The sequence below is a fragment of the Erpetoichthys calabaricus genome, chromosome 1 (assembly GCF_900747795.2).
Source record: "Erpetoichthys calabaricus chromosome 1, fErpCal1.3, whole genome shotgun sequence".
NCBI classification, from domain to species: Eukaryota; Metazoa; Chordata; class Cladistia; order Polypteriformes; family Polypteridae; genus Erpetoichthys; species Erpetoichthys calabaricus.
This window is the reverse complement of record NC_041394.2, coordinates 262870144-262897210: the sequence shown is the minus strand read 5'-3', so window position 1 is coordinate 262897210 and position 27067 is coordinate 262870144. Positions and strand designations below refer to the sequence as shown.

At 36.1% G+C, this 27067-nt stretch overlaps 1 protein-coding gene across 1 annotated transcript in view; it reads right to left on the bottom strand.

Moving 5' to 3' along the window:
• cdhr5-rs (cadherin-related family member 5, related sequence) overlaps positions 1-26431 on the bottom strand; it is a 66388-nt gene extending 39957 nt beyond the window's left edge. The window contains exons 1-8 of the mRNA XM_051930253.1: positions 26171-26431; positions 23721-23929; positions 21276-21332; positions 9895-9987; positions 5737-5823; positions 4422-4532; positions 3926-4096; positions 1531-1621 (exon numbers count right to left, since the gene is read on the bottom strand). Of these exons, the coding sequence (XP_051786213.1) occupies positions 1531-1621; positions 3926-4096; positions 4422-4532; positions 5737-5823; positions 9895-9987; positions 21276-21332; positions 23721-23929; positions 26171-26330 (979 nt within the window). The 5' untranslated portion in view covers positions 26331-26431. The remainder of the gene's footprint in view (positions 1-1530; positions 1622-3925; positions 4097-4421; positions 4533-5736; positions 5824-9894; positions 9988-21275; positions 21333-23720; positions 23930-26170) is intronic.
• Between the last annotated feature and the right edge of the window lie 636 nt (positions 26432-27067).

Genomic DNA, 27067 nt, shown 5'->3' with positions numbered 1-27067 from the left:
TTAGGCTCAGTTTGGACTCCTGCTTCTCGACTTGGGCTTCATGGAACATTTAGATCAGAAGGGCAACCCTGGGTCCCACCAGTCAGTGTGCCTGGTGAATGTCTAACCTACTTTGGGGAACTTCTGCAGGACTTGGAGGTGCTTCTGCCCTGTAATTGCAATGTGATTGTCACTTTAATGGCCATACTGTGCAAATAAACAATCTTCATGTGGACCCATGAATGCGTTGGGTGTAATTGTGTCTGCAGTTTGGGGTTCAGGTTGTCCCCTTGCAGTCACTCTCTCTCTCTTTCTCTCTCTCTCTCTCTCTCTCTCTCTCTCTCTCTCTCCCTCTCTCTCTCTCTCTCTCTCTCTCCAATAAACAATGTATCTATTTACTGTCTATCTATTGTGGCCTCCAGAGGCAACTGAAGCACCACAGTTACACGTTCACATAAAATTATTTTATTTGCCAGATTACAATGACAGGCTTCTTTCAGTCAATCCAGTGCAGCACAGTACAATATATAATTCTTCCTTTTCGCTCCTTCCACTCCTGATCAGGCGAAGCATCCATAAAGTAATGGAGACCTCCCCTGGTAGAACCCCTCGGCAGCCCCTGGGGCACTCAACAGGACTATCATGTCTGACTACAATTCCCGTGAACCTTGGCAGGTCCCCAAATCTTAAGCTGTCTTAAACTATATTGCTAGTTGGACCAGTCCACAATAAATCATGAACTATTGATCTAGACCTTAAATCTAAGTGTAGCAGGGTCATTCAATTGAAATGAATTCAACGGAGTGTAACTACAGTCCCCAATACCTATTTCACCACATGTGACATGCTAAATCAAGGGAGTCATTCCCGATATGCTTGTTCTGTGGTGTTTTTGGTCAGTACTAATAAAATGCATTTCATTTTTCATTCCAACACATGGCATATATATGATTATATCACCACTTTAGGGAATTTTAATTTTAAAAAATGATAGGTAAGTGAGAAAAGCTGATAGAGAAATCTACTGATCCTGTTGGAGCCCATTGCCTTTTACAACACAGGGGCTTAGATTGGGCTCCTGGAAGGCCAGCATGACTTCTTTATAGCTATTAATAGAATTTGCTACTCATTTTCGCCATTGACAACTGCTCTGATTTTGCTACGTTAATGAAATCAGATCACCTGAATATTTAATGAATATGAATGAGCTTAGTACTGCCTCTATTATTCTTTTTTATTTCCTATATTTTTTTCTATTTAAATTTTCTTTTATTAAGTTATAATGTCAGTTTGTTGCCTCAGTTATGCAGCACACATTATAATAGGAATGTGTACGATGAGACATATGTTGGAATGAAAAATGCAATGCATTTTATTACTACATGTATTACAAAATACATTCAAATAAATGGCACTTTCACAGTTAATATACCCAACAGAGTGTAACTGGCAGATGACGATACAGTAAATGGGATTGTATATATACAGTATACAGTATACTGTATGAAAACAGTAAATACTTCAATCGATTAAATGAAGCTGTCTGCTTACCTGACAGAATTGTATATATTACTGAATCCATTATGCCTTTATCACCATCCACTGCATGAATTGGACCAGGGGAAAAATGTAAAACGCCAGTCTATTAAAAAAAGACAAAAGCTGAATAAAGGAAATATATGAAGTGGTCCTATATATGGAACTGATGTCACATCATTGTTTTATTTCTGATCTGATACTAGCCCCATGAATATCAGAGTACAAAATGTATCCAACACATGAATTCCCTGGAACAACAGATATTATCAAGATCACTCTATGATAGCTAGCCTATTGCTGTTTTAGGTTGTTTGATCTTTAATAATTCTTAGAGGACTACAAGTCCAAGTTATATATCAAACTCATGTGACTAACAGGTGATGCAATGGTAGTGCTGCTGCTTTGCAGTAAGGAGACTGTGGAAGATTGTGGGTTCGCTTCCTGGCTCCTCCATGTGTGGATAGTGCTTTGAGTACTGAGAAAAGCGCTATATAAATGTAATGAATTATTATTATTATAACTATCAGAAAGTACAAAAGAACACAGTGTCTCCTCACTTAATCGGTGCTAAGTATATAAAATGATACATTGAGTGACTTCTTGCAATGCTATCTAAAGATAGTATGTGAGCATGGTAGCTGCCCATCAGATTGACAGACCAATCAAAATGTGAAAATATTAAAGAAATAGAGCAGCAATGGAACAAAAGATGCCAGTTAAAGGCTATTTAGAGTCTCCTCTGGCAGAGACACCAGGGCACTATAAGGTTCCCTCATCCACACACCCTGACTCATTCATTCATCCTTTAAAATTTAGAGGCAACAATTAACATAAAATGTGAATCCTTGGGGAGTTGAAGAAATTTATTATGTGGTGCAAAGCGTTCACCATTGCAAATTCAACATACAATGCAGTAAATGGTTATTATTATGATTTTACTGTCATACAAAACTAATAAAAGTTAATCTCAAATATTCATTTATCCCGTATCGAACAATCTTAATTCACATCTGCGTGAGCATCAAAATCAACATAAGGACTAACCCTAACCAGTGGCGTAGCTCGAGTTCGCACCACTCGGGGCGGGGCTTCAATTTGCCGCCCTCCAACGTATCTGAATATGTTAACCTATTTAAATAGAAAATTAAAATGACGTATAGAGAAAAATTAAGATACATTTTGCATAGATTTATTTATATATAGAGAAACAGCAATATTTTTTCACATATAATTATTTATAAGCATCAACTAGACAAGAATATAGTACAGATGCACTGATAAGCCGTGTTCTGATTATTAGTTTAATATAATTACGCTGCGAAAACCAGAACCGGTGTGGTGTACAAGTAATAGGTAGGGATGAGCAAGAACGCATTCGGATTGTTAACGAAATGAAATTATACATTGTGAATTAGTTTTTTATCTTCCTAGAAATTATTATCGGTGTAATGAATTTGTGAATTTACCCTTGGGATTAATAAAGTATCTATCTATCTATCTATCTATCTATCTATCTATCTATCTATCTATCTATCTATCTATCTATCTATCTATCTATCTATCTATCTATCTATCTATCTATCTATCTATCTAATGTTTCTGTTTATTTTTGTTATTGCCTCATAAATTTCAACTGCCGTGTCTGATGCCATCACAGAAGGACCGTCTGAAAATGATTTTTGAAGCATTTGTGGATGAAAATCAGAGAATTTATTCATGAGTGATATTTTTCCAAACCCTGCTGCTTACACGTGAAGTGTTCTGAGCCTTTTGGCCAATAATGCCGCCCCCAAAAATGTGACGCCTGGGGCGGACCGCCCCCTCCCGCCCGCCCCTAGCTACGCCACTGACCCTAACACAGCATTAATCCATTCATACAGAGTCATTAAAGGGGCCCTACTTGGGATGCAGCAGGAATACCAGAGACACAAAGAGAAAAACCCCACACAGCCACACACTAATCCTAATGAAAAAGTAAAAATAAGACATTTTTAATATTCAGCTTTCCAAACAATTATAGGCATAAATTGCAACACATTTGAGGCCTATCATCACACTTGTTTTTTTACAATATAGTAATTAATTCTGAGTTCTTTAATAAAAAATAGTTAGGTATGCTAATTTCATACTTCATCATTTTTAAACTTTATAACTAAATATGTAATTGCGGCATTTTATCTATTTGAAACACTTTAATTTAATTAAGGCTTTCATTTATTTAAATACAGTAAATGAACAAGACTGCATCAACCTTCTGAATTACATGTAACATAAGTTTAAACTTTAATAAGGAAAGCATTTTTTCAGATGGCATGCACTGAAATTTGCTGCATCTCTGCAGTCATTACTCTACAATAAATGAATGTAACATATGTTGTATAACAATAAAATGGACACCTTTTCTTACTTGTGTCTTTTCTGTAACATTCACCGTGTAAATTGGATTTGCACAGATGACTCTGGTCTGGTCATGTGACAAGAGGGCACAGGGTAGAAACTGTGGATATTGATCATCTCCATCCAGAACTCTGATTTTAATAAGGGCCGATGTGTTTTGCTTCTCTTCGGTATTCATTTCCTGTAAGATGGAATCAGCCAAGGAAATTTTTTTATGTGATTATGAAAAATAAAATTCTAAAGAAGACAAAAAAACAAGAAAATGAAATGAAGATCTGTTTGAATACTGCAGAGATCTTCTGAACTTTCAAACCAATAAATGATTTGCTTTGTTCATTGTAATTTAATTTTTATTTATTAAACTCATTTGTTATATAGAACTAAGAAAAATATGCAGGTTTTGGTATAAACAATACAGTTTTTATGTAATGTCAAAGATTTCTAGCTTTTCAGACAAATGAACATTACATAACATTATTAAATAATAATAATAATAATAATAATACCACAGCAAAAATGACGATTTCCAGATTTGTTTTCGTTTCATAGTCCAAAGGCTTTGCCAAGACAACCCTGCCACTGTTTGGAAGGTCAATCCTAAAGTAGATGGCATCAGGCTACAAAGAAAATCAGATTTATTATTGAGAGTTCTTGCTTTAGATTACACCAATTCATTTTTTAAAATTGTATTTCCTAGTCCACGAACAAGGGGGTCCAGTGCCTATTATGGCAGCAACAGGCACAAGACTCACACTGCTGATCTAACACAGGTCATCCACCAGTTTTATAGCACCTCTGAAAACTGTTTGAGTAAACTAAATTATACATAGGAAACAATGTGAATTCAGAAAGGGTGCATAGATTCTCCCCAAAAGTCATCATACATGGGGTACCCTATGAGTAGGCAATACTACCTTATGTGCCAACATGCAATGTCTTACAACCTTAATTGTAGTAATAATGGATACATGTCCATATGGATAAATGAAGCTAACATCGACTGTACCACATACACCACACAGCCAAAATCCACAGAGTGGGTTTCTGCAAAAAAGAAACCCCCTGCAGGAGTAATCACCAGGCAGGTAACTGGACAGAGAGGAATACCATCATTTCCCCAATGAAGAGGATCAAGAATCAATCCCAGAACGTACAGATAGTAACAGACCTCGCCTGTTGGGAGTCACTGACTAGGGATTTACTTTGTACACCAACAGGCAAGCAGCTCTAAACTAATTCAGAATGCCTGGCTCCATAAATGTGTTTTGCTGTGTGGGTATAATGGAGCTTGAAACCAAGCTCGAAACTTTGGTCTGATTTCATGAAGGTTTTACATGTCAACACTAACCCAGTGTAAGTGGGTATAAAGGTAATAAATCAGCTAAAGACCTTTATCTGTTTAATAATCAAACAGGCACAAATTTACACTGTATACATTCTGTCTCGCTCTCTCTTGGGCCCACTTTTCTCCCCTTCCTCCTTTTACTCCTAAAAACAGAACATCCTAGTGCAAAACCCTGGCAATGAAAACAATGCACTTGGAAAAGCAACATAAATTATTTGGAAATAGTTATTTAAGGTGAGATAATGAGAGCTATGCTACTGAATGGCTTCAACACATTCTAGTATAAACATGGCAGACTGGGGATGTCCTGGCAGTCAGTCCCACTAGGGTGTTAACAGGCTTTATCTTTCTATGGATTGAAGTCACAAGGGTTCACTTTCAGAAAGAAGGCAGATAACAGAGCAATAACTAGGTTTTGACATTACTTTAAACACCCTTCCATGAATGCTTTAAAATGTCAGAGAAGCATTACTTACATATGATCTGTCAATGATATACGCAATTGTATCTTCATCTCGATCTCTAGCCTTTACTGTAAATACAATCGTGTTTACTGGAGTCAGCTGTAGAAACATAAACACAGTACTAAAATTGGAGAAAATAGGTAAAGTTAACAGTAAATCAAATTAAAGTTAAAACACCTAGTAATCTTAAAAGAAAGAAATGTAAGACAGTATAGCAAACTCTATAACCTGTTGGACTAAGAAGCAAAAAATGGATGCAAATTTAATGCATTGGTTAAACAATAAGCAGGACACTTAAACTTCTATTGCTAAACATTTTAAGGTATATTTCTCAGTAAAATATTTACAGTGACATTCTAATGTTTTCAGTTGGTGCTCACCATGCCGCATACAGGTCTGTATAAAAATCTTATTATAGCCATTCAGCTTATTCTTAAATAAGACTGTGAATTCTTGACAGGCACTCACACTTTCACACATACAAAAATATGGCATGCATAGCCATACATCTACTTACATAAACACCAATATCTATCTATCTATCTATCTATCTATCTATCTATCTATCTATCTATCTATCTATCTATCTATCCTATCTATCTATCTATCTATCTATCTATCTATCTATCTATCTATCTATCTATCTATCTATCTATCTATCTATCTATCTATCTATCTATCTATCTATCTATCTCTCTGACTAACTGGTGGGTTGATGGCTGTTTATAACAGACAGCTGATGTAGGCTGACTGGCCATTCCCTCCCTTCTCCAGTTTTATATGCCGCACCATAATGTCCACAACTGTAATATAATATGATCGTCTAATGCCATGTTATTAACTGATGAATCACTTGACCCATACAAAGTAGCAGTTGCAAGTGTTAGATGTGGTGCTCTGTTCAGCGCTGAGAAACTTGCTTGAGAATAACTGAGTTAGAAAAACTAATGAAATGAATAAATTAATAAGTTAATAAATGAATATTTATAGCTGTATGAAACAGTTTGAGCTTGTAAATGGAAGTGTGCTGCAAATTGAAATGAACTTTCAGAGCAGTTCATACTTTCATAAACTCTTTTCTTGACTAATATATAAAGGTTTTCACTGTACTTTTACAACCATAACAAATGTGCTACAGGACCTTTCATAAATATGAATATTTTGAAAACTTAGGGATATTACGGTAAGCGCGGTGTAGAAACCACTGTATGGATTAATTATTTTAGGAACCATCAAACAAAGAAAGTTATCCCCTTTCAATTTACTCTTCATGCTTCTCTGTTCTTATGGTCGCCATTGTATAATGGCAGTTTACATAAATAGAAAATTACAAGAAATCAAAGATTATTTTTACACAATTTACAACTGAAGTCATAACTATCCCTTTCAGTTTGAATGGAGAATCAAATTCCTGTCTTTATTTTTGATTGTCCGATAGAATTTTGTCAGTGTCTGCTACATTCATCTTATCTGTGTTTCCTCAGAGCCTGTGCTTGTATCCTGGTTAGTGGAACATACAGAACAAACCAATCTATGCAGCTTACTTGGGTGTCCCTGGCTACTGGCCAGTCAATCCGATGAGAATGTTCAGCCTCTCAGCCATATGTTGTTAAAGAGTACAGATGGGATTCAAAAGCTGGATGGAATGACTCACACTGTTCAGTAGAAAACAGCGTCTTAAATGTGTGAGTCACAGAAAAACCTTCATCACCGAGTTCAGACTAGAGGTCAACTGCATTCAGGTTAAATATGTAATGTTACTTTTAATGTACTGCAAGGATTTATACTAAGATTACAGAGAGTGGAGAAGAGGTTGGGAGCATGCACTGATACAGTGTGGTGCCGTACTCACCACACGACAAACCACTTCAGGATCCCAAATTAGGACCCAAGTGCAGCGGGTGACACCTCAGCACCACACTGGAACAGTGTGATGTTGATTTACAGTGGCTGGAGTGTCTAGTTTTTCCTGCAAGTTGGAGGACTTGCTTGCAGGGCAGGATGCAGGTAATTGCAGTAACAGGGAAATTTAAGTTGCATTAAGGAGAGATTACAGTGTAGGAAAAATGCTAAATGTTTAAAAAAGAAACTGCTGAAAAATTTGAATTCTAATATTAGGCAACATTATGTGCATAAATTACTTTGATTGGAAATGCTGTTTCCTGAATTGGTAAATTTCAAATGTGCAACCACCACATGCAAGCAGCAGTCATTGTGAGATTAAACAATCCCAGTGTTCCAGGAGACTAAAGGAGCTCTGATAAATGCAATGTTTAAAATATGTAGTAAGACCCAGGGTGTACTACATTTTTATATTATAAATATTTATATTTATACAAAGGCACCTTTCTAAGCACTCAAGAACACCGAACAAACAATAAATAAAAAAGCATTATAAACAAAATTTACAACATCAGAAAATATAATAGTTAAAACCAAACAAAGCCGCCGTAATCATAAAGAAAAAGCCATTTTGAACAGATGGGTTTTAAGCTCACATTTGAAAATTGAAAATGATTCAATATTTCTTTTTTTTTTTTATTAATTTTATTAATTTTATTGTGATCATTCATACGAATTGATCGATTTTTACAAAAAATAGGATTGAAAAACAAGTCGACCCCCACCCCTGAGAGAGAGAGCATGGCCAACGGGGTAAAACTTAAGGCTTGTAAACATGCCTAAATTGATGAGTTTAATAGGCCAGTAGAGATGAATGGAGAGGAAAAACAAATGCGGAGATAATTATTTCCTCTGTGTTTTAAGAGCTTATTCTAGAATTTTATTGATTATATCCTGCCTTGATTCAATATTTCTAAGCTCAGTAGGTAATGAGTTCCAGAGCTTGGGAGCAGAACAGCTGAATGCTCTGCTCCCAATGGTGGTTGGACGAGCGAGAGGGATGGATCAGGTATATGGAAGAGGATCTAAGGGTATGGGAGGGAATGGCAACATGAAGAAGGTCAGACAGATATGCAGGAGCAAGATTATTAATAGCCTTAAATGTTAATGTCTGCGGTGGGTTGGCACCCTGCCTGGGATTGGTTCCCTGTCTTGCGCCCTGTGTTGGCTGGGATTGGCTCCAGCAGACCCTCGTGACCCTGTGTTCGGATTCAGCGGGTTGGAAAATGAATGGATGGAAATAAAATTTGATTTCATTTCATTGTTTTTATTCACTAACCCAAAAAATTACTTAGACAAAAAAAAATCACTTTGAATGTGAAACTTGTGCCACCATCTTATATAGGTGGGATTAAAAATGTCACTTGATGTCCTGCAGAAACAGTCACAACATGGTGAAAACTATCCAAAATAAACAAGCAAGAAAAAACAACAGAAATAGGATAATAATAAAAATGAATTTATTCAGAAATTATAATCACAGAAGTTAAAAATATAATTAAAAAAAGAAATAATGATGCAGATGCCGTCTCTGAAATGTATGTTATCATTCTTGCAACTTGATTGTGTTATGATTGCACAAAGTTATTTCTGCATTAATTACAATTTTCAACATATCGATACATTCCAGTTGCATCAACAGTTAAGATGTAATTGTTGTGTTGTGGAAGAAATTGGTAACAGCGTTAAGTAAGAGTTAAAATATGCTCATAATTAAATGGTTCAGCTTTTAGGTTATCGATTCAATTCAGACTTCTAATCTGAATGTATAATTAGGAATATCATAAATTCAAGATGCTTTAGCATATTAGCCTCCATGCCATGTAAATTTGAGAATTAATTTTATTTCCTGCATTTTAATAAAGGATGTAACCAGTGCTTAAATATCTGTCCAGCTCTGCCTCTGACTGATGTGCTATAACCCTTAAATCAATTAATAAAGTAGTAACCAGCTTTACAGTCTGCAATTTGGCATTCCAGCAGTAAGAAAGTAATGACATGTAGCCACTTCAGTCAGTGTTTGAACAATTAAAGTAAAGAAAAAAGAGTGCACTGGAAACACAGAAGAGGTGGTGAATAGTCCTTGTGTCATGGCTGTTGTATAGTGTTTTAAATGGGACAAGGAAATATGAGACAATTAATAGTTAATGTTAAGAAAAGATCATGACTTACAAACAACATCTCAGAAATTTATCAGAAGGGCATGGTCAAAGTTATACAGCAAACATAAAGTAAAAAGGTCAGGTCAAAAGAATAAAAAGGTTTTACCTCACTGATATTAACAGGTTGAATTGTCTGCTGAAGAAATTCAGGTTTGTTGTCATTTTCATTAAGGATCTCCACCATTATTCTGTATGTGGTCTGTGGTGAAACAAATATTAAAAGCAGTTAACAAAATAATTTAGACTGCCTTTATTATCCACCAAGAGGAAATTTGCTTCTTCTATTTGACAACTCTGAACAACATGAACACCATCACATATACAGTACAATCTAAATAAGCCAACACATACATCATAAGGAGTCCAAAAAAGTGTAAAAGTATCTTCCATAATTAATACATAAAAGTGGATCAGCAAGTTACAAAAATGTATCATATTTCATTTATGTTATATATAAAATATCCTTAATTTCATAAAAAGTCAACATAACAAAAATACATAATTCTTCATTAAAAATACTCAAAAAAGGACAAAAATTACACACAGACAACCCATAGAGTAGCTCTCATTGTATCACCTCAAATCATTTATGTCCAATAGGTCAGGCTGCTTTTTCAAGTGCATTTCAATGGTGTGCCATATCATGTCAGATCTCTTTTACAATATGCTGATGTCGTTAGACTATTGTTGAGGCACAACCAAAATTCCTTTTAAGTATTACAGTTTATTGCTGTGACAGTCATGAACAATTATATTGTGTCAATAAAACATTTCAAAGTAGGATATAAAATGAAATGCAGCACATGGTAGACTGCATTACACAGATACCTTCACCATAGGGTGGCATGGTGGCGCAGTGGTAGCACTGCTGCCTCACAGTTAGGAGACCTGGGTTCACTTCCCGAGTCCTCCCTGCGTGGAGTTTGCATGTTCTCCCCATGTCTGCGTGGGTTTCCTCCGGGTGCTCTGGTTTCCTCCAACAGTCCCAAAGACATGCAGGTTAGGTGTATAGGCGATTCTAAATTGTGCTTGGTGTGTGTGCACGTGTGCCCTGCTCGGGGATTTGTTCCTGTGTTGGCTGGGATTGGCTCCAGCAGCCCCCCGTGACCCTGTGTTAGGATGTAGTGGGTTGGATAATGACTGACTGACTGACCTCCACCATGCTAAGACACTTTAAGATATATTTTGCTAAAGCACGATATATAATGCCATCAAGTTCCATTTTCTGCTTAATTTAAATATGGAAGGTTAGAATTACTTTTGGATGCTATACATAAGTCAGTCTGGCTCATCCTTATCACCTTAACCATTTTTTTTGGCCAGTCAGTTATCCCTGTATTTATTTGTATTTATTTTAAGTTTTAACTAATGTCTTGGTATTCAACTTATGAATACACTTTCAAAATTACTGTGTACACTCAGTTATTTTATATTTTTACTATTGTTGACTTTTCTTATTATTTATTTGTCTTTTCTTTTTCATCTTCTGGAGCTATCTGTGCCATAGGATATTATTTATGCTCTGTGATTGAGTGAGCAGTTGTCATCAACTATTGTACTGCTAGAGGTCCACACAGATTGGTGTGCTGTCTTTACATATGTCTGAACTTCATTTCAGGCACATCTGAATTGCATTCTTCACAGTGGATGAGTTCAGAATGGCTGAATTGATGAGATTTGTTTAATTTTCTTTTGCATTTGTCCAAGGTGCAGAGAACCTGTTTTGTGCAGTATAACTGGAATGAAGTTGCTTTTTTGTTGTTGTTGTTTTCTTTTTTTATGTTTTTGATGTGTTTTTAGAACCATTTTGTTTCTTGTTAAGTTGTATATTACTAGAGTGTACAGTTATGAATGCGATGTGTAGTATTATGTGTTTGATGTAAGGATTACCATCTTTATAAGGATGGCCATCATGCATTTTATGTTGTCATTTTGTTTTCAATAAAGGAATGACTTAGTGCAAGAATTCTAGATTAGTTTTATTTCTAGTTTTGTGGAGTGTGGTTTCTTTCCCATATCCTGTGATAAAATTTGCCTCAAGGGCATTGCCAAAAAGGGAGGGAAGCCATCAAAAAATAACACCTTAAAGAAAGATGCTAAAAAAATCAAAGATTTCTAAAATATAAAATTAAAAATATCAAAAGAAATTCCAAAGACACAACAAAAATTTAAAAAGTACAAAACAAGTAAATTAAAAACTAAATAAACAAGAGAAACTGAAATATCCAAGAAAAGACAATCCAAAAATCAGCACACCAAAGTCCAAATAAAAAAAAATCCCAAATTAGAAAATGATCAAAAGAAATAAAAACTAGGAAATCAATGTTCTTCTTCTTTTCCTTCTTCTTCTTCCTCTTCATCTTTTTCTACTTCTATGTGGAGTCGATGTGCCTGATCAACCTTCAACCTTCTTCAAACACCTCGGTCTAGCACCCCTTTGCCAGTTAAGCCCCTTTCCTTTAATTCTTCTTTTACTTTATCTAACTACCCCCACTTTGGCTTCCCTCATTTTCTCTTCCCCTGTACTTCAATTCCCATCATTCTTTTGCCCACGTATTCATTATCTCTCCTCATCATATCCATACCATTTCAACCTACTTTCCTGTACTTTCTTAGATATATCTCCCACTTTTGTTGTACCTCTCATTCATCTCAACATTCTAACTTCTGCCATATCTAACTTCTTCTTCTGCACTCCCTTTACTGGCCATGTCTCAGCTCCATACGTGACTGCTGATTTTACAACTGTCTTATAAACCTTACCTTTAACCTTCAATCACACAACACCCCTGATATCTTCTTCCAATTGTTCCATCCACATGACACTCTATGGATTGTCTCTGCATTTAATTTTCCTTCTTGGGCTACCACTGACCCTAGATATTTAAATGTATCCACACTTTTCAATTGCTCTCCCTGCATGCTAACATCTGAATCCTGATTATCATTAAACCTCATATATTCTGACTTCTTCCTATTTATCTTCAACCTTCTGTCTTCCAAAGCCCTTCTTCATTTTTCCAACTTCCTCTCCACTTCCTCTTTTTTGGTGTTACACAGCACAGTGCCATCAACACAACGTATGCACCAGGGGACTGGGGCCCCATGCATAACGCCATGCGTAGAATTCACACTAAAACATGGCAAACAGAGAAAAGCGGAATGGGGCACCAGATCGTCACTAGTGCTGCGCCACCATGTCCTCATGTGTTTAATTATTAACAATATAGATTATTTAAATGATGTTTACATTTTATCTGTATAATGTAATAAATATATTTTTGCTGCATTTCATCTTAAAAATGATATCATCATCATATTTAAATATGCGCTTTATAAAGAGGCTCAGGTTGTGCAATATTATAACTGTATCGCAAGTTTACAGTGAGGTAATTGTACTAATAAGTACAAACAGTTCTACAAAGAGCACTTGATGGACTGATTGAGTGCGTTTATAGTTCTTGGGATGAAACTGTTTCTGAGGTCCGTACAGAAAAGGCTCTGAAGCGTTTGCCGTTTAACTGTGCACATGGTTGAGGCAGTTTGTGCTTGATGCTGTATACCGATAATTCTCTTTCCGATCAGCTGCTGTAGAGCTGTGATTCCACACTGAGATACAGTGATATAAATACTCTGATTGGTGCATTGAGAGAAACAACGCTAAAGCAGCTATGGTATTTGGAATAGTTTGTCCATTCCGTGGACCATTATATTGTTACAGGTTAATTACAATCAGATGCCTTAAACTAATAAACAATATGCGGTTAATTTCAGTGTATATAATAAAGCCATGTCAGGGATGTGGATCTAAAAAAGAAAGGGAAACCACACTTGAACAAAAACACTGCTTTGACGCTGGGTGCTGGCAGTTTGCAAAATTGAGTGGAGAACTTGTGTAAGCCAAGCATTTAGCTGGCATGAAAATGTGCGTGGCTTTATGGCAAGTTTAGGTTTTATACATCGCGATGTGAGCATGGAAATGGGAGTACGCAACATTTTTTGCACTGTGGTATGCCAGCCCCGGACACAGACAGACAGACACCAAATGCTCCAACACACACATTTTAATTAATTCAGTCTGGCACACAACACAGTGCTCTTGCACCAAACACCTTTTGTTCAGTCCTTTCTCTCCTCTCTGGACTTCTCCTTCCACCTTTCCACCTCTCCTCCCAAGCTTCGCCTTCTTCCTCCTGTCTCGACTCTCTCACTCGGGGGAGGTGGCCTCTTTTATATTCACCTGGACGTGCCCCAGGTGCTCTCCAATGAACTTCTGGCGACACTTCTTGGTGCGGCGAAAGTGCTGCATGAGCACCCGGAAGCACTCCGGGTGTCCCTGGAATTCCTTCCCCCTCCAGGTGTGGCGGAAGTGCTGGCCTCCAGGGCTCCACAACTGTCTGTGCCCCCCTGGCAGTGGCCTTCCTGTGGTCCAGGGAAGGTATTGTCCCTCTCCAGGTCCTTATAGCACTTTGAGTACTGAGAAAAGCGCTATATAAATGTAATGAATTATTATTATTATTCCTGGTGTCCTGGCCGGGCATGGGTCCTGGCCGCCCGCCACAGTGCATATGCACAGTTTATACATGAGGCCCCTGGTCTTTTATCTCATGGCCCAACACATCAATAACCAGATGAAAAAGGTAAAAACTTAAAGAAGATCCCTTTTGCAGACCTGCACTAGCTAGGATCTTGTCTGTTACCCTAACACTGCTTTTAACTCGAGTCCTTCCTCCCAACAAAAATGGACCAAACAGTAAAATCCATCTATCTGACATTCCAGTTTATCAAATACCTAATTTCAAATCAGGGTTATAAGATGTCAGTATTTATATTAGCAGCATCACATAACAGAGCAGAAAGTGAACTTAGACAAAATGAATGCTAATCACAAAACACACTCTCATCCTTATTCAATAAAGGCCAGATGTACAAGTGAAAAAGAAACACAGATAAGGAAGACTGCAGGTTCTGTACCAACAGTGGCCAGGCTGGAATCTGAACAAAAGCCTCTGGAGCCGTGAGGCAGCAGTAGCTTTCATGAAATAGTTTTTTTTAAATATTATTCATGTAAAATTATTAATTAAAAAGAAAAATGCTTATGCTCTTCATTTCTGAGAAGGAAATAATCAGGCTTACAACTTATTAAATTAGGATTTTTGTTAGAGAAAATATATTAAAAACAATGGATGATGTAAATGGTGATTGAGTATGTGACGTAATATTTTCATGCTGACAGTCATACGTTTTTCTGTGGTACAAACCTGTCTTTGTTTTTGCTTTTAAGTGATCTGTTAATTAACCCCCAATGAGTAGACATTATTAATGCTTGTCATTTACATAGCAATAAGTAGGAAGGTCTATACTGAGACTTTTAGATGTTTTGGATGCCAATGTAATGGATAACAGCTGTGAAAAACAGTGGCTGCCCTTGAGCTGTACTGAAAAATTGAATGAACTGCAAAAGAACTTTTCCATTTTAGGGTCTTGTTGGATTCTGACCAACCTGTAATGCTCTCAGCTTGCTTGCAGTTGTGAATCTGACCAGGCACCTCACTATACTGTATTCAAATACATTAGCAGTATGTCATTGTTTTTTTTGTTTTTTTTCTATTAATACAGGCATAGAAAATGGGTTAACTGTCTATGGTATGACATACACACGCACTCTCACCAAACCAAGTTGAAATATTCAGTCAGCTGAACCTGTATGTAATCTGTAGCTGGAAAAAATATAAACATGGGGAGGCATGCAAACACAGTGAATGGGCTGGAGTTTGTACCAGGTCCATGAGTCACTTTAGAATCATACGGCCTTTGTGGACATACAGAGTTCCCAAAGATTATTGTAAGCTCATTTAATTCGGGAGATGATTAAGAAGCTTGAAACTATGGCTAATAACAAGCAAAGGACAGAATCCTGCAATAGCCAAACGAAAACAAGTAACTAGAAATCAAAGGAGAAAGACAAAAGTCAAATACAGAAAGAAGTTGTAACCAGAGCATAATATTCTACTGCTTGGGCCCTACTAGGTCATAAGTCAACTATCAATAAGAACAATGAGTTTTTGTATCCACCAAGAGATTAATATAGTATATAATTACCGTCGTATTTATAGTGTCACTACCTGTGATGTCATTAGCATGATGATCAAATGCAAGTGATCAATTCCAAGGCATTGTATAAACAAAAACAAGATGGTAATGAAAATCACATTATTAATTTCAAGACAAATTATGAAAATAATGCCAGAAATAGATTCCTCACATGCCAAAATTCCAAAATAGACAAAACATACATGTATATTAGATTAATACTAGCTGTGTTTCAGCCAGAGTTCCCAGTGCCGGCTGAGTTTCAGTTGTCTCATTTGGGTCTATTTTGTTTCTTTTTATGTTACCAGTGTGGATTATTTAGTTTTCATTTCTTGACGTGTATTCTGCTATGCTCCTTTGTTTTGTGGGTAGTTCCCCAAGATGGTGCTTTCCTCAACCCTATAAAGTCTGAGGAGAACCCACAGTCCTTTGCGGTTCATTGAATGCACTCGTGGTGGTTGTGGTGAGTTTTCATGTATCTGTTGTTTTTTCATTATTATGTATTACTAGATTTTTGTGATCTTTCCTGTGTCATTATTATCACTCTATGGATTTTGTATTGGGACTTTGCTCCTTGGAGTTTAATTTTGTTTAACAGAGCCTTTTGTTAAAGTAAATCTTTTTATTTATAAAGTTTCTTCATTGCCCTCTTTGTCCCTAGCCAGGGTTTGACGATTTTCTCCTTGTGGTGGGTATTTCGCCGGACAGAGCTAAGTAGCTAAAATGATGCGGAAAATAAATTTACGCATGCTTTAAATACTTTAATTATTAAGAGAATTGATTCAGTTGGTTAAGAACTTAACATTATCAGAATTATGCAAACTAAAAAGAATGTTACAAACAATTTTACCAAATATTATTTTGCTCTTTTCTTGAGTTTCTGTTGTATTGTAAATTGTTTTTACTACTCTTCCAATTGATCTTGATATTGAGGTATCAACACTTTTTTGTAAACTTGATATGGTACATTGCAACATAAACAAGATGATGTGATTTTATTTAGATTGGAGTGCTGCATGTGCAGTATTGTAACCAAAGCCAAAGCGACTCGACACTCATTTTCCTTTTTAAGACCAATGAACTGAGTTTGAAACAGGCTGGGAAATTCTTGGCTTTACTGGGTTAGTGCTGGCTTCATTTGTTACTCTATGAATATCTTGTTTTGTTGAGTATAATTTGTTCAAATCTTTCTATTCTGTGTTGGCCTAGCAGGGCTGCCTATTAACGTCATCACTTTGCACAATGTCATTCAGCTTGCCCTTCAGAATTACATATTGTTTTTACTGGTATACATCAATGTTATTCGATATTCCTTTATTTCATATCAATTACCACAATAGTCACATTAAAAAGGATTATTTGCATTCTTTGAGACACAGAAATGTAAGGCAGTGATCGGCTCAGGGCTTATTGTAATGGATTTGACTGGTTAGAAAGGATTTTGATACAACTTAAGTTCTGAAATGGATCATGGCCTAACTAACAACAGCATCGACTTAAATTATGAGTTCAACCACAAGGCAAAGATGTACTTGCAATTGGTTTACTGTTGGTTTATTTCAATGCTTCAACTTCTTACCCTACTCTAAAATATTTTACTTAACATCACCATAAAGCATTGAGTTCATATTTGTATAGCTTTTTTTTTTTTTTTGCAATGTTACTATTTCACACCCTGTTCAGGTCCCCATAATCATGAACTGGATTAAGTGGATTTGTTAATGATGGGCAATTGTTTCTATCCATCCATCCATTATCCAACCCTCTATATTCCAACTACAGGGTCACGGGGGTCTGCTGGAGCCAAACCCAGCCAACACAGGGCGCAAGGCAGTAAACAAACCCCGGGCAGGGGCACCAGCCCACCGCAGTTGTTTCTATTTTTTCCTTTAAAATTATTAGCTTTTGGTTGTAAATGGTGTACTTTAAATTGTGTGACTTGTTCTTACAAAGATATGCATTTATTTTTGTGTTAACTTTAGTCACATTTTAATTAAGGGATTAATTTGAAAACTCCAGAAATTCAGTAAGTATTTCTTAATTTTACTTACATTAAACCCATTTAGCCATTTCTACTTAATTTAACGGATTTAGATGCAGGCCTGAATTTCTTTCTTGAGACAGTACACTTGACATCAGATTTGTAAAGGACACAACCACATACTATATATCCAGAAGATTCATCCACAGTTGGATTGGTGTGATCTGGACAATCCCAGTGATTTTAAACCAGTGATTCTGACACATTCTTCCCAATGCATAAAAATTGCTAACCTTACAAAGAAATGCTAGATAAACATATTGTAAAATGGCTGTAATAAGACATGGCCAAATTAACTCTATGTTCCATTTTAATGTTCTGCTAGAACTAAACAAACTAAAAGCTTATGAGGTTTCACCAAAATGTGTCAATTCTACCAGTCATAGTAATATGGTAGTATTTAAATTTTAATGACATTGCATTTTAATTGAGGCAGCATAGGTATCTCAATAGGTAGTGCTTCTACTTCACAGTCCATGTGTATTGGGCTTCAATCCAAGCATAATTGCTGTCAGTGTGGAGTCTCTTGTGCCAATGTGCATTTTTCTCCAGAGATATTAGTTCACTCTCAAACCCCAAAAAGATTTAAGTTAGGTTGATTAGTGACTAACTGCACAATGAGGGGTGTACTTGTGTGTACCCTGCAATGGACTGGCACTCTGTTCAGAGATGGTCCTTGTTTTGCACACAATGCTTCTAGGATAGACTCTGGCCATAGCAACCTTTAACTGGATGAAGGAGGTCTGCTATGGGCTGAATAAAATGTAACACTATAATCAATGCCTAATAGTGAAGAAAAAACTGCATTTTCCTATAATGCACATCAAAATGTTAGGCATACTTGAAAGAATTAGAAAAAAGTAGTCCATGATAATAGCAGCAGCTACGTAATTGACTGCTCCCTCCATGGTGCCTTTTATTCCACTTAAAGTATTCACCAGCTACAATCAGTTTAGCGTCCAGTGCTGGGTTCATGGTAGGACTTAGCTACATGCAGTCAACAGTGAAAGGTCAAGCATGGAGCTTGGAGAGATTAATCCGGTTAAGCAGACAGACTGTCAGGAACGTCAGGAGTTATGCTCTGGGAGCGTAACGTTGCTTAGTAGGAAAAAGATAGTTATCAACGTTAGGAACAGATACTTTTTTTTCAAGTGAAGTAATGAAAGTTGTAGCTTAAAAAAGAAAGCTGTGAAGTTATTTGAGATTATGAGGTATAAAGTGCAAAAGGCATTAAGACTGGCTGAAGTCTAAGAGCAGAGTGCTGCTTTAAAATGTGCTTTAATTTACAAGGGCAGCCCAGAATATGAAATAGAGAGTAAATGAGGCAACCAAAAAAAGGTATGTGGCATGGCATCTGTTTTTTTCCATTTCAATAGAAAGATAAACTTTAGATATTTAAAATCCAATTCAATGTTCACGGAAACAATGAATTAAATGTGAAAGAAATAGCATTTACTTACACTAAGGCTGTCTGCTGCAATAATAACTGAGACTTTGCTATTTTACATTAGAAATATTTACTCATTCATATATATTTGAATATGAGAAAATGTTTCTATATTTTCTGTTTATGCAAGGCAATAGGTAATTAATGTGTTTTTTATAATATTCTGTAGTAATAGTTGTTAACAGTTTTGCAACAGACCTTAGCATAACATTCTCGAACTCCGCTAATCTAATCTAATCTAATCTAATCAGAGTTTAACTGTTAAAAAAATAAGGTGTCCTACATCATCCAGGTTGAGGTACTGCTGTTAAGCAAGCAAAATTGTCTTAATGAAAAACATTCCATGTTAATTATGCATTTAAACACAAAGCAAATTTTCCATGATGCACTATACTGTATATAATGTCAATTTTTTACTTTTGACTTTTACTTTTGTGCTTGGGGGCACAAAAATGTGCAGTTGGTTTACATTCACATAATGCTTATATCCAAGGAAAAGTGAGTTCAAGTGTACCATACATGACAGGTTGGTTAGCACTGTCACACACATGTGGACTATGCAGACTTAGTGAAGGAGATATCATTAGTTCAGGACTATTAATTGGGGTGTGTGTGTGTGTGGATCTCCAAGTGACATTGCTTGTAACTAGTCATCATTACACATAAATGTTAATTCTTTTCTCTGTTTTAAGATTGACAAGTCTGCAGATTCTCCAATGATTTTCAAAAGGGAACTTTTAAATTTTAAAACTTCGCACAGCACATTCTGTTCAAGATATATAAACAAAAATGGAGCTGTAGGTTGCTTTGGTAATGCTTGAGGTTAGGACAAATGTCCCTATACTGTACTTTTTTACTTTTATACTGTACTAGCTGTATAAGCCAGTGCTGTAAAAAGCCTGGGCTCCTAGAAACCATGGATTCTGGCACATCAATCAATCAATCACATCAGTTGAGTATCAGCGGCTCCGCGTCGGTTTTGTTTTACTGACGTGCTCATCTCTGTGGTCTATCAGCAGCTAAGCAAGTTTTCTCTCCTTGGAGGTTTCGTTTTGCCGATGTGCTCACCTCGCTTGTGCATCAGCTGCGCCGGTTTCACTTTGGCGATAGAGTCGCATTCTTTGTGCTTCATGCTGTAGCCTCGCACTTCCGTGCTGGACAGACAGACACACACACTTCCACGTGTAGAAGTTTATATATAAGATAAACTGGAATCTTTCATTGTTCATTGTGTCACCATGGCATTGTGCTGCTTATTGCTACATGAGCTGGACTTTGCGTGACAGCTTTCTAGACTGGGCTAATGACTATTTTCTTTGTTTATGTTAATTTCCTAATATTTCTTTATTTAATCGTTGATTATTGGCCTTCTTTCTTAGTCACTATATTAGTTATATTCCATATTCTAGTTCAATTTCAGTTCATTATTCAAGTATAGTTATTTTGAAGTATTTTATTTCTTAATGCTTTCCATTATTCTTTTTGGATGTTTCTTGTTTAGTTTATTATTATTTAATTAGTAAATGTTTACATGCCTGCGGTGGGTTGGCACACTGCCTGGGATTGGTTCCTGCCTTTGTGCCCTATGTTGGCTGGGATTGGCTCCAGCAGACCCCCGTGACCCTGTGTTTGGGTTCAGCGGGTTGGAAAATGGATGGATGGATGGATGTTTACATGTATCCTTCAAGCAAAGTGAGCAAAATTTCTCAGTTGTGGAGTTTGACTTTATCCATCCCTTGGAATGTCACCATCTATGTGAAATAATAGTGTAAGCCCAGAAAGCCACATGCGTCAACAAGCTGATGGACTCCTCACCCTGACACAGAAACTTTATTTTAATCAATATAGTAAAATTCTGTAAACATATTCAAATGTATAGATTAAAATTTGATATAAACATTCTTACCTGAATTGAGTTGTCTTCATAGCAAGACAAAGAAGCAGCTAACACAGAGCCCTGCACCTAGCAGAGAAATAAAAATGAATGGACGAAAGAGGTGAAACTGACACAATAAATAGGCTTTATCAGTAATGACAGCAAACAAGATGAGTTAATTTTATTCAATGTTGATACTTCCTAGTGCTTCTGATGTTGTATTATAAATCACAAAGTTGGTGGCTCAGTCTGTACTATTGACATGCTGTCTAAGCTTGAACACTTAAGCAGTCAGCTCTCAAATTGTACAAATATAAAAACAACTACATTATAAAGAAATCAAAGCATCATCAATACAAAATAAACAGTAATTGACTTTCCTTCTGACTTTGCAAAGCCATAGGCCTTCTGACTATGGACATCTATAACAATTCTGACTTTACTGCAGAATTCACTGCAGTATTCAGCCTTGTTTTTGCACTATTTCAAAGCATTGCACTTTACAGTACACTGTCATAAAAGCTGAGAAACAAGCTAAGCTGACTTGTTTAAAGATCATATGGCAGAGCAGAATAAAGATTTGATTTGACCTTGCAAGTGTCGATGCATGTGGTTCTTTGTGAAGCTGATTGACTTAACATGTTTACTCATGAGTCACATCTACAAGTAAGGCCCACTGAAAACTATCACATATGCTATACTGTATATTGTTACAAAAATGTCTATGTCACTTTTTAGTTTGCTGTAGAAAAACATAGCATAAAAATAGATATATTTAAATATTATGTTTCTTCTGCATATATAGTATATCATCTGAATAATTGTGTTTTAAATTAGAAAATGCTGTAAAATGAATGCTAGTAACCAAATATCTGAAACAAATTTTATAGTACCTAATATTATTATTGTTTTTATTTTAGTGTTAACCATAAATCCCTCATAATTATGGGGATATCATAAAACATTAATATTCTTTTCTAGCTGAATTCCTGTCTGGCTATCTGTTCAGTTTTTGAATGGATGGCCGAGTGAAATAAGTGGTTTTAAATTAAAATAAATAATATTCATTAGTAGAAGAAAATAAACATTTGTATCAAATCATGCATATGTTGTAATTAGATACATTTCAAAAATGTACTATTTCAATTATAACACAAAAACTGGATTATTCAAGTTATAACAAATTAGAAATGTATGTACGGTGTAACATTCAGGTGCATTCGGTGACTAAGGTAACTGATATGAATGTTGGAACATTTCACATTTTTTTTATTTACTTCATCCAAGAGTCAGTTATTACGTTTTTGTTTATTAAATAGTTATGTAACATAGTCGTATTCAAAAGCATTAGTGATAATAGAAAGCATTCACGTGTATTAGTAGACTACATTAATTGCATGCTTTTTAACAGCACTTTACAATGGAGTTTAAAACAGAGCACAAAGAGGCGTGTGGTTGCTTAATAGTTTCTATATACAGCAGACAGCAGTTCAAGTAATGTGAAAATGGCAGCAACTGATGTGTGATGGTTGTGGTGGGTCTGTAAGTAACTGTTATTTAATTCTCTTATACATGACTTTTTTATATAATAGAATAGTATCCAATAATTAGCAAATTGAAAAATATCTAATAATTCAAAATTACCAGTACTAGCATAAATCCAGTATCAATATTTCCCTATGAAAGGAGAAAAGGAACTTAAATAAGTTACCATCTAGGGGCTTAAGCAACTGGAACCTCCCACCTTTTAATGACGCTGTCCATTTTTAAGTTTATATCAGTTAGGGGAGCATAAATTAGTTCAAACACCATTTAGCTGCAGATTGATAACTTTGGTTCTTAAAAATGATAGTCTGCAGATGATATTGTTTAATCAATGCAGTCTTACTTAAGCTTACAAAGCTGCATTCCACATCCATTTTTTTCCCAGAGAAATTACTTTTCTTGTGCTCTTTTAGTTAACTTACCCAAAGCAGCAGGAGAAAGGTGCTGCTGTGTGGGCTATTTTGCATACATGTGCACTCTCTGCCTGCCGTTTGACTCACTTTTGACTCACCGAGCAGCTGTCAGACAAGTAAATAGGAAAATATACAAAATGCATAAGTTCAAGGAACTTTTCTCAAGGTGAAACTGAAAGCGTAAAATAATTCCTAGTTGATATTGCACAGAACATTTCTCTGTTTTACGATGGACAAGTTGGCAAATTCACCAATGCTTTTCAATGGAAATTTTAAAATGTTGTGCAGTGTAATCTGTTTGAGATATCTAAACAAAAATGGAACTGTCTCAAGAAATTTCCTTGAAGAACAAGTGTGCCACATCTCAACAAAATTGGTCCACGGAGGAGCCAAGTTGTTTCATGTGAACAGACTGACAGACGGACAGACAGACAGACATGGGCTTTTGTAATAGGTACTTTGTACTTTATATGCAAACGCACCTAAAAGTGAATGGTAGGACTAAAAATATTCATACCTCATGATCCAAGATACGTGTTGAAGAAGAATTCAGTCTTATTGTTCTTCCTTCCAAGTAAAACCAATTAGAATTTTCCCCAGTTATACACAGACGAATGCTGCTGGCCCTGGGTTCTCCTGCTATAGTGATGTTTGCAATAAAAACTCCATGTGGACTGTTTTCTCTAATTGCAGCTATAATGTCAGAGCCTCCAAAACACAGGCTGGCTAGTGAAATAAATGGAATAAATAAATGTATTAAGATATATTTCTCATTACAGTAAAGTCCTTCTAGTGCTAATATCCTCTTCTCAATTTCTGAAAAGGTTTGTGATGGCAACATACTTTGCTGGATAAACCAGGCAACCTTATCCCTCCCCAGTAACTTCTTTCAACTCCTTCTGAAGAATTACCAGCTGTTTCCAGGCCATTCAAAACATATCATCCTTCAAGCAGATTCTTGGTCAGCCTGTCATTTTTTTCTAGTAGCCCATGCATGAAACATCACCCATGTGAGCCAAAGTCTTCTCAGCTAGCTAATGTAAACTCAGAGAAGCAGCGGCTCTACTCCAAGGTCCTCTTTGAGCCCCTCACTCTATCTCATAGGGTGGGTACATAAACCCTGCACAGGCTCTTCACTTCAGCAATGTATACTTGTGATCTCATTCATACAGTCACCACCCACAGCCAGTAACCAGAGGTGAATATGTTAATGTAAAGTGACCAGTAAATCTTTAGATGAAACTATGCATAGCTCCCACTTTGCCAAGGCAATCTTGGTGTTCATGCTAGTGGTAATTTACAGGGCAATACACAATAATAAGATGGTACCTTTCCCTCCTTATTTTATAAAAATTAATAAAGTGCACTTTTTAACCACATTAATTTTTTTTATTCATGTGAAATGTGGAGGGGCAGTCTTGTACTGTAATCTAATAGCTCTAGGAGACTGGCCTTGAATCTCAGCCTGGCTCCTGGGCAGAGTCTTTAGGTTCTCTCTTTGCCTATGTTAGTTTTTATCTGAGTTCTCTGGTATCCCTCCCTTAGGAGATTCTTAATTTGTCACGTATGAGTGTGCATGTGTGTGTGAGTGTAACCTGTGATGGACTGGCACACTGTGCAGGCTTGATATCCTCCATTTGATCAATACATCTGGCATAGATTCTGGTTCTCCACAATCTTGAATTTGATTAGGTGGTTTGAAAATGGAAGGATAAAATAAAAAGACAGCATCCTGACTGCACTGGGTGCAAGTAGGAAACAACCCTGAAGAGGAAATTTAATGCCAGATATTATACACACATGCACTATCACTCATTCCTGGCCAGTGTAGAATATACAGTATAGTGTAGATCTACATTGGAAGAAGCATATTCAGAAAATGGATGAATGTTGCACCAATGCAAAATGCATTTTAATTGTCTGTCCCTGTTGTATACAATTAATTTTATGTTATTGTACAATATTTATAGAAATTAATAGAATTATGAAATTGGCCAATAGTGCCAATAGTTGAATACCTTCTTATGCTAGCATAAAGCAATAGGTTGCTAACGCCCCAGGATGCTGTCATGGAAAAAGCAGGTTCAAAAGAAGGATGAATGGCTAGCATACAGAAAATATATGTCTACACTACAATAGTGACTTAAATGGATTTGCTTGTTCTGTATGATAAACTACAGTGTTTGCTCTGACTGATGGAACCAATCATAATCAGTCTCCGGCATCCAAAAGGTAAAAATGAAAGTATTACATTTTTTTTTCAATTAAGGAAAGGCTTCTGATGATTTTCTGAAAAGCCAGTAAATAAGGAATTTATTTGTGTCATTTAGTTGCTTTACAATTGCCCATACCTATTAGCTTTTATAGTACTGTTTATTTTTGTTGGATTCAATTCATAAACTGTGCTACAGTAACTTTAAATCAACTTTTAAAATTTGTCTAATTAAAATAAACGACCTTTAAATAAAAATGTTTTAACAAAGAGTGGTAGTTCACCCTGAATAGAAAAAGAAATAGTAACATTAGTAGAAAGCTAAAACTGGATTTTTTTCCAGAATACATTATATATCAATTCAAACACTATTTTCACCTGATCCTTCTTTCTAGGTATCATAAAACTGGAATCAGATTGGTACAATATATGATGAGATTGGCCTAAATACTTTAGTAATGCAATACGCAAGACCCTTAGTAAATGATAATAAAATATGGTGACTTTCTAGAGTGGACAGAAGAAACTGTCCCTGATCATCATTTATGTTACTATCGTCCTTATATCTTTGTTAACTTGTAAATTGATGTATTTCTGGTTCTTAAATGAGAACATTTTCCATAAAATCAAAAATATTTTTATCTGTAATAGTAGCAGACTTCCGCAAATACCTATACAATACACTGCATCCAGTATTTCTATAACCTACACAGTTCAATTAATCTAAAATATAACATTCAAAAGTGACACACTACCTTTTCCAATGTGGTAGGATATACTTGCTGTCAGTTGGCAAAGAAGGATCCTCCAAAGTCTTAGCATACTGTCGGGATTAATGTCAATGGAAGGATTTCTCTTTGTTCCTCTCAAAGGCAGGAATTTTAAAATCCCACAATCAAGGAAATGCAGTTTCATGTACTTTAAGTATTTTAAAATGGCTTTGTTGTGTGACAGCTTTCCTTCCTGTGTACTGGGATAAAACCACCGTTGCAGATGTATGCGGTTCACTGTCTGCTTTCTCCATAAGAAATGACTGCAGACAACTGTGTTTTGAACACTTATCCCATAATGCTCCTAAATCCTGCTTAAGAAAGCCTATTTACATTAGCACTGGCAGACTGGGAAACTTTGTGCTTTCTTATTGACACATGGCACACTTTGAACTGTAATGTATACAGTATAAATAAATAACAGCATTTGGATTTTAAAGGATATTTCTTTAAATGGCATGGAAAGAAGCTTAGCCAGAATTGTTCCTTTTGTCTTATTTTACTTTCGGTGACTTGATGTACTTTTACATGCTATTCAGTTTCAGTTCCAGTCAACTTTATAATTAAATAAATAGGTGTCCCTTTTTTACATGAATCTCTTTCATAAACAGAACATTATTTATACTGTCTAGCTACAGTACTGTTATTTAGGAAACATTTATGACAGTAGTGGTGTGTGCTTTGGATGAGCACTACATGGTGCATTACATATACAGTACAACGCAGTGCTGATATAAAACTGCTAGACAGTCTTACTGCTTTTCCCAAGTTGTGCTATACCACTCTTCATTCATTTTTTGTGACTCCTGTGGAATGGCTTGAAACTCTTTTCCATATGTCTCCATGAGGCACCACAGCACCAGCCTTTTACCTGTTATATTT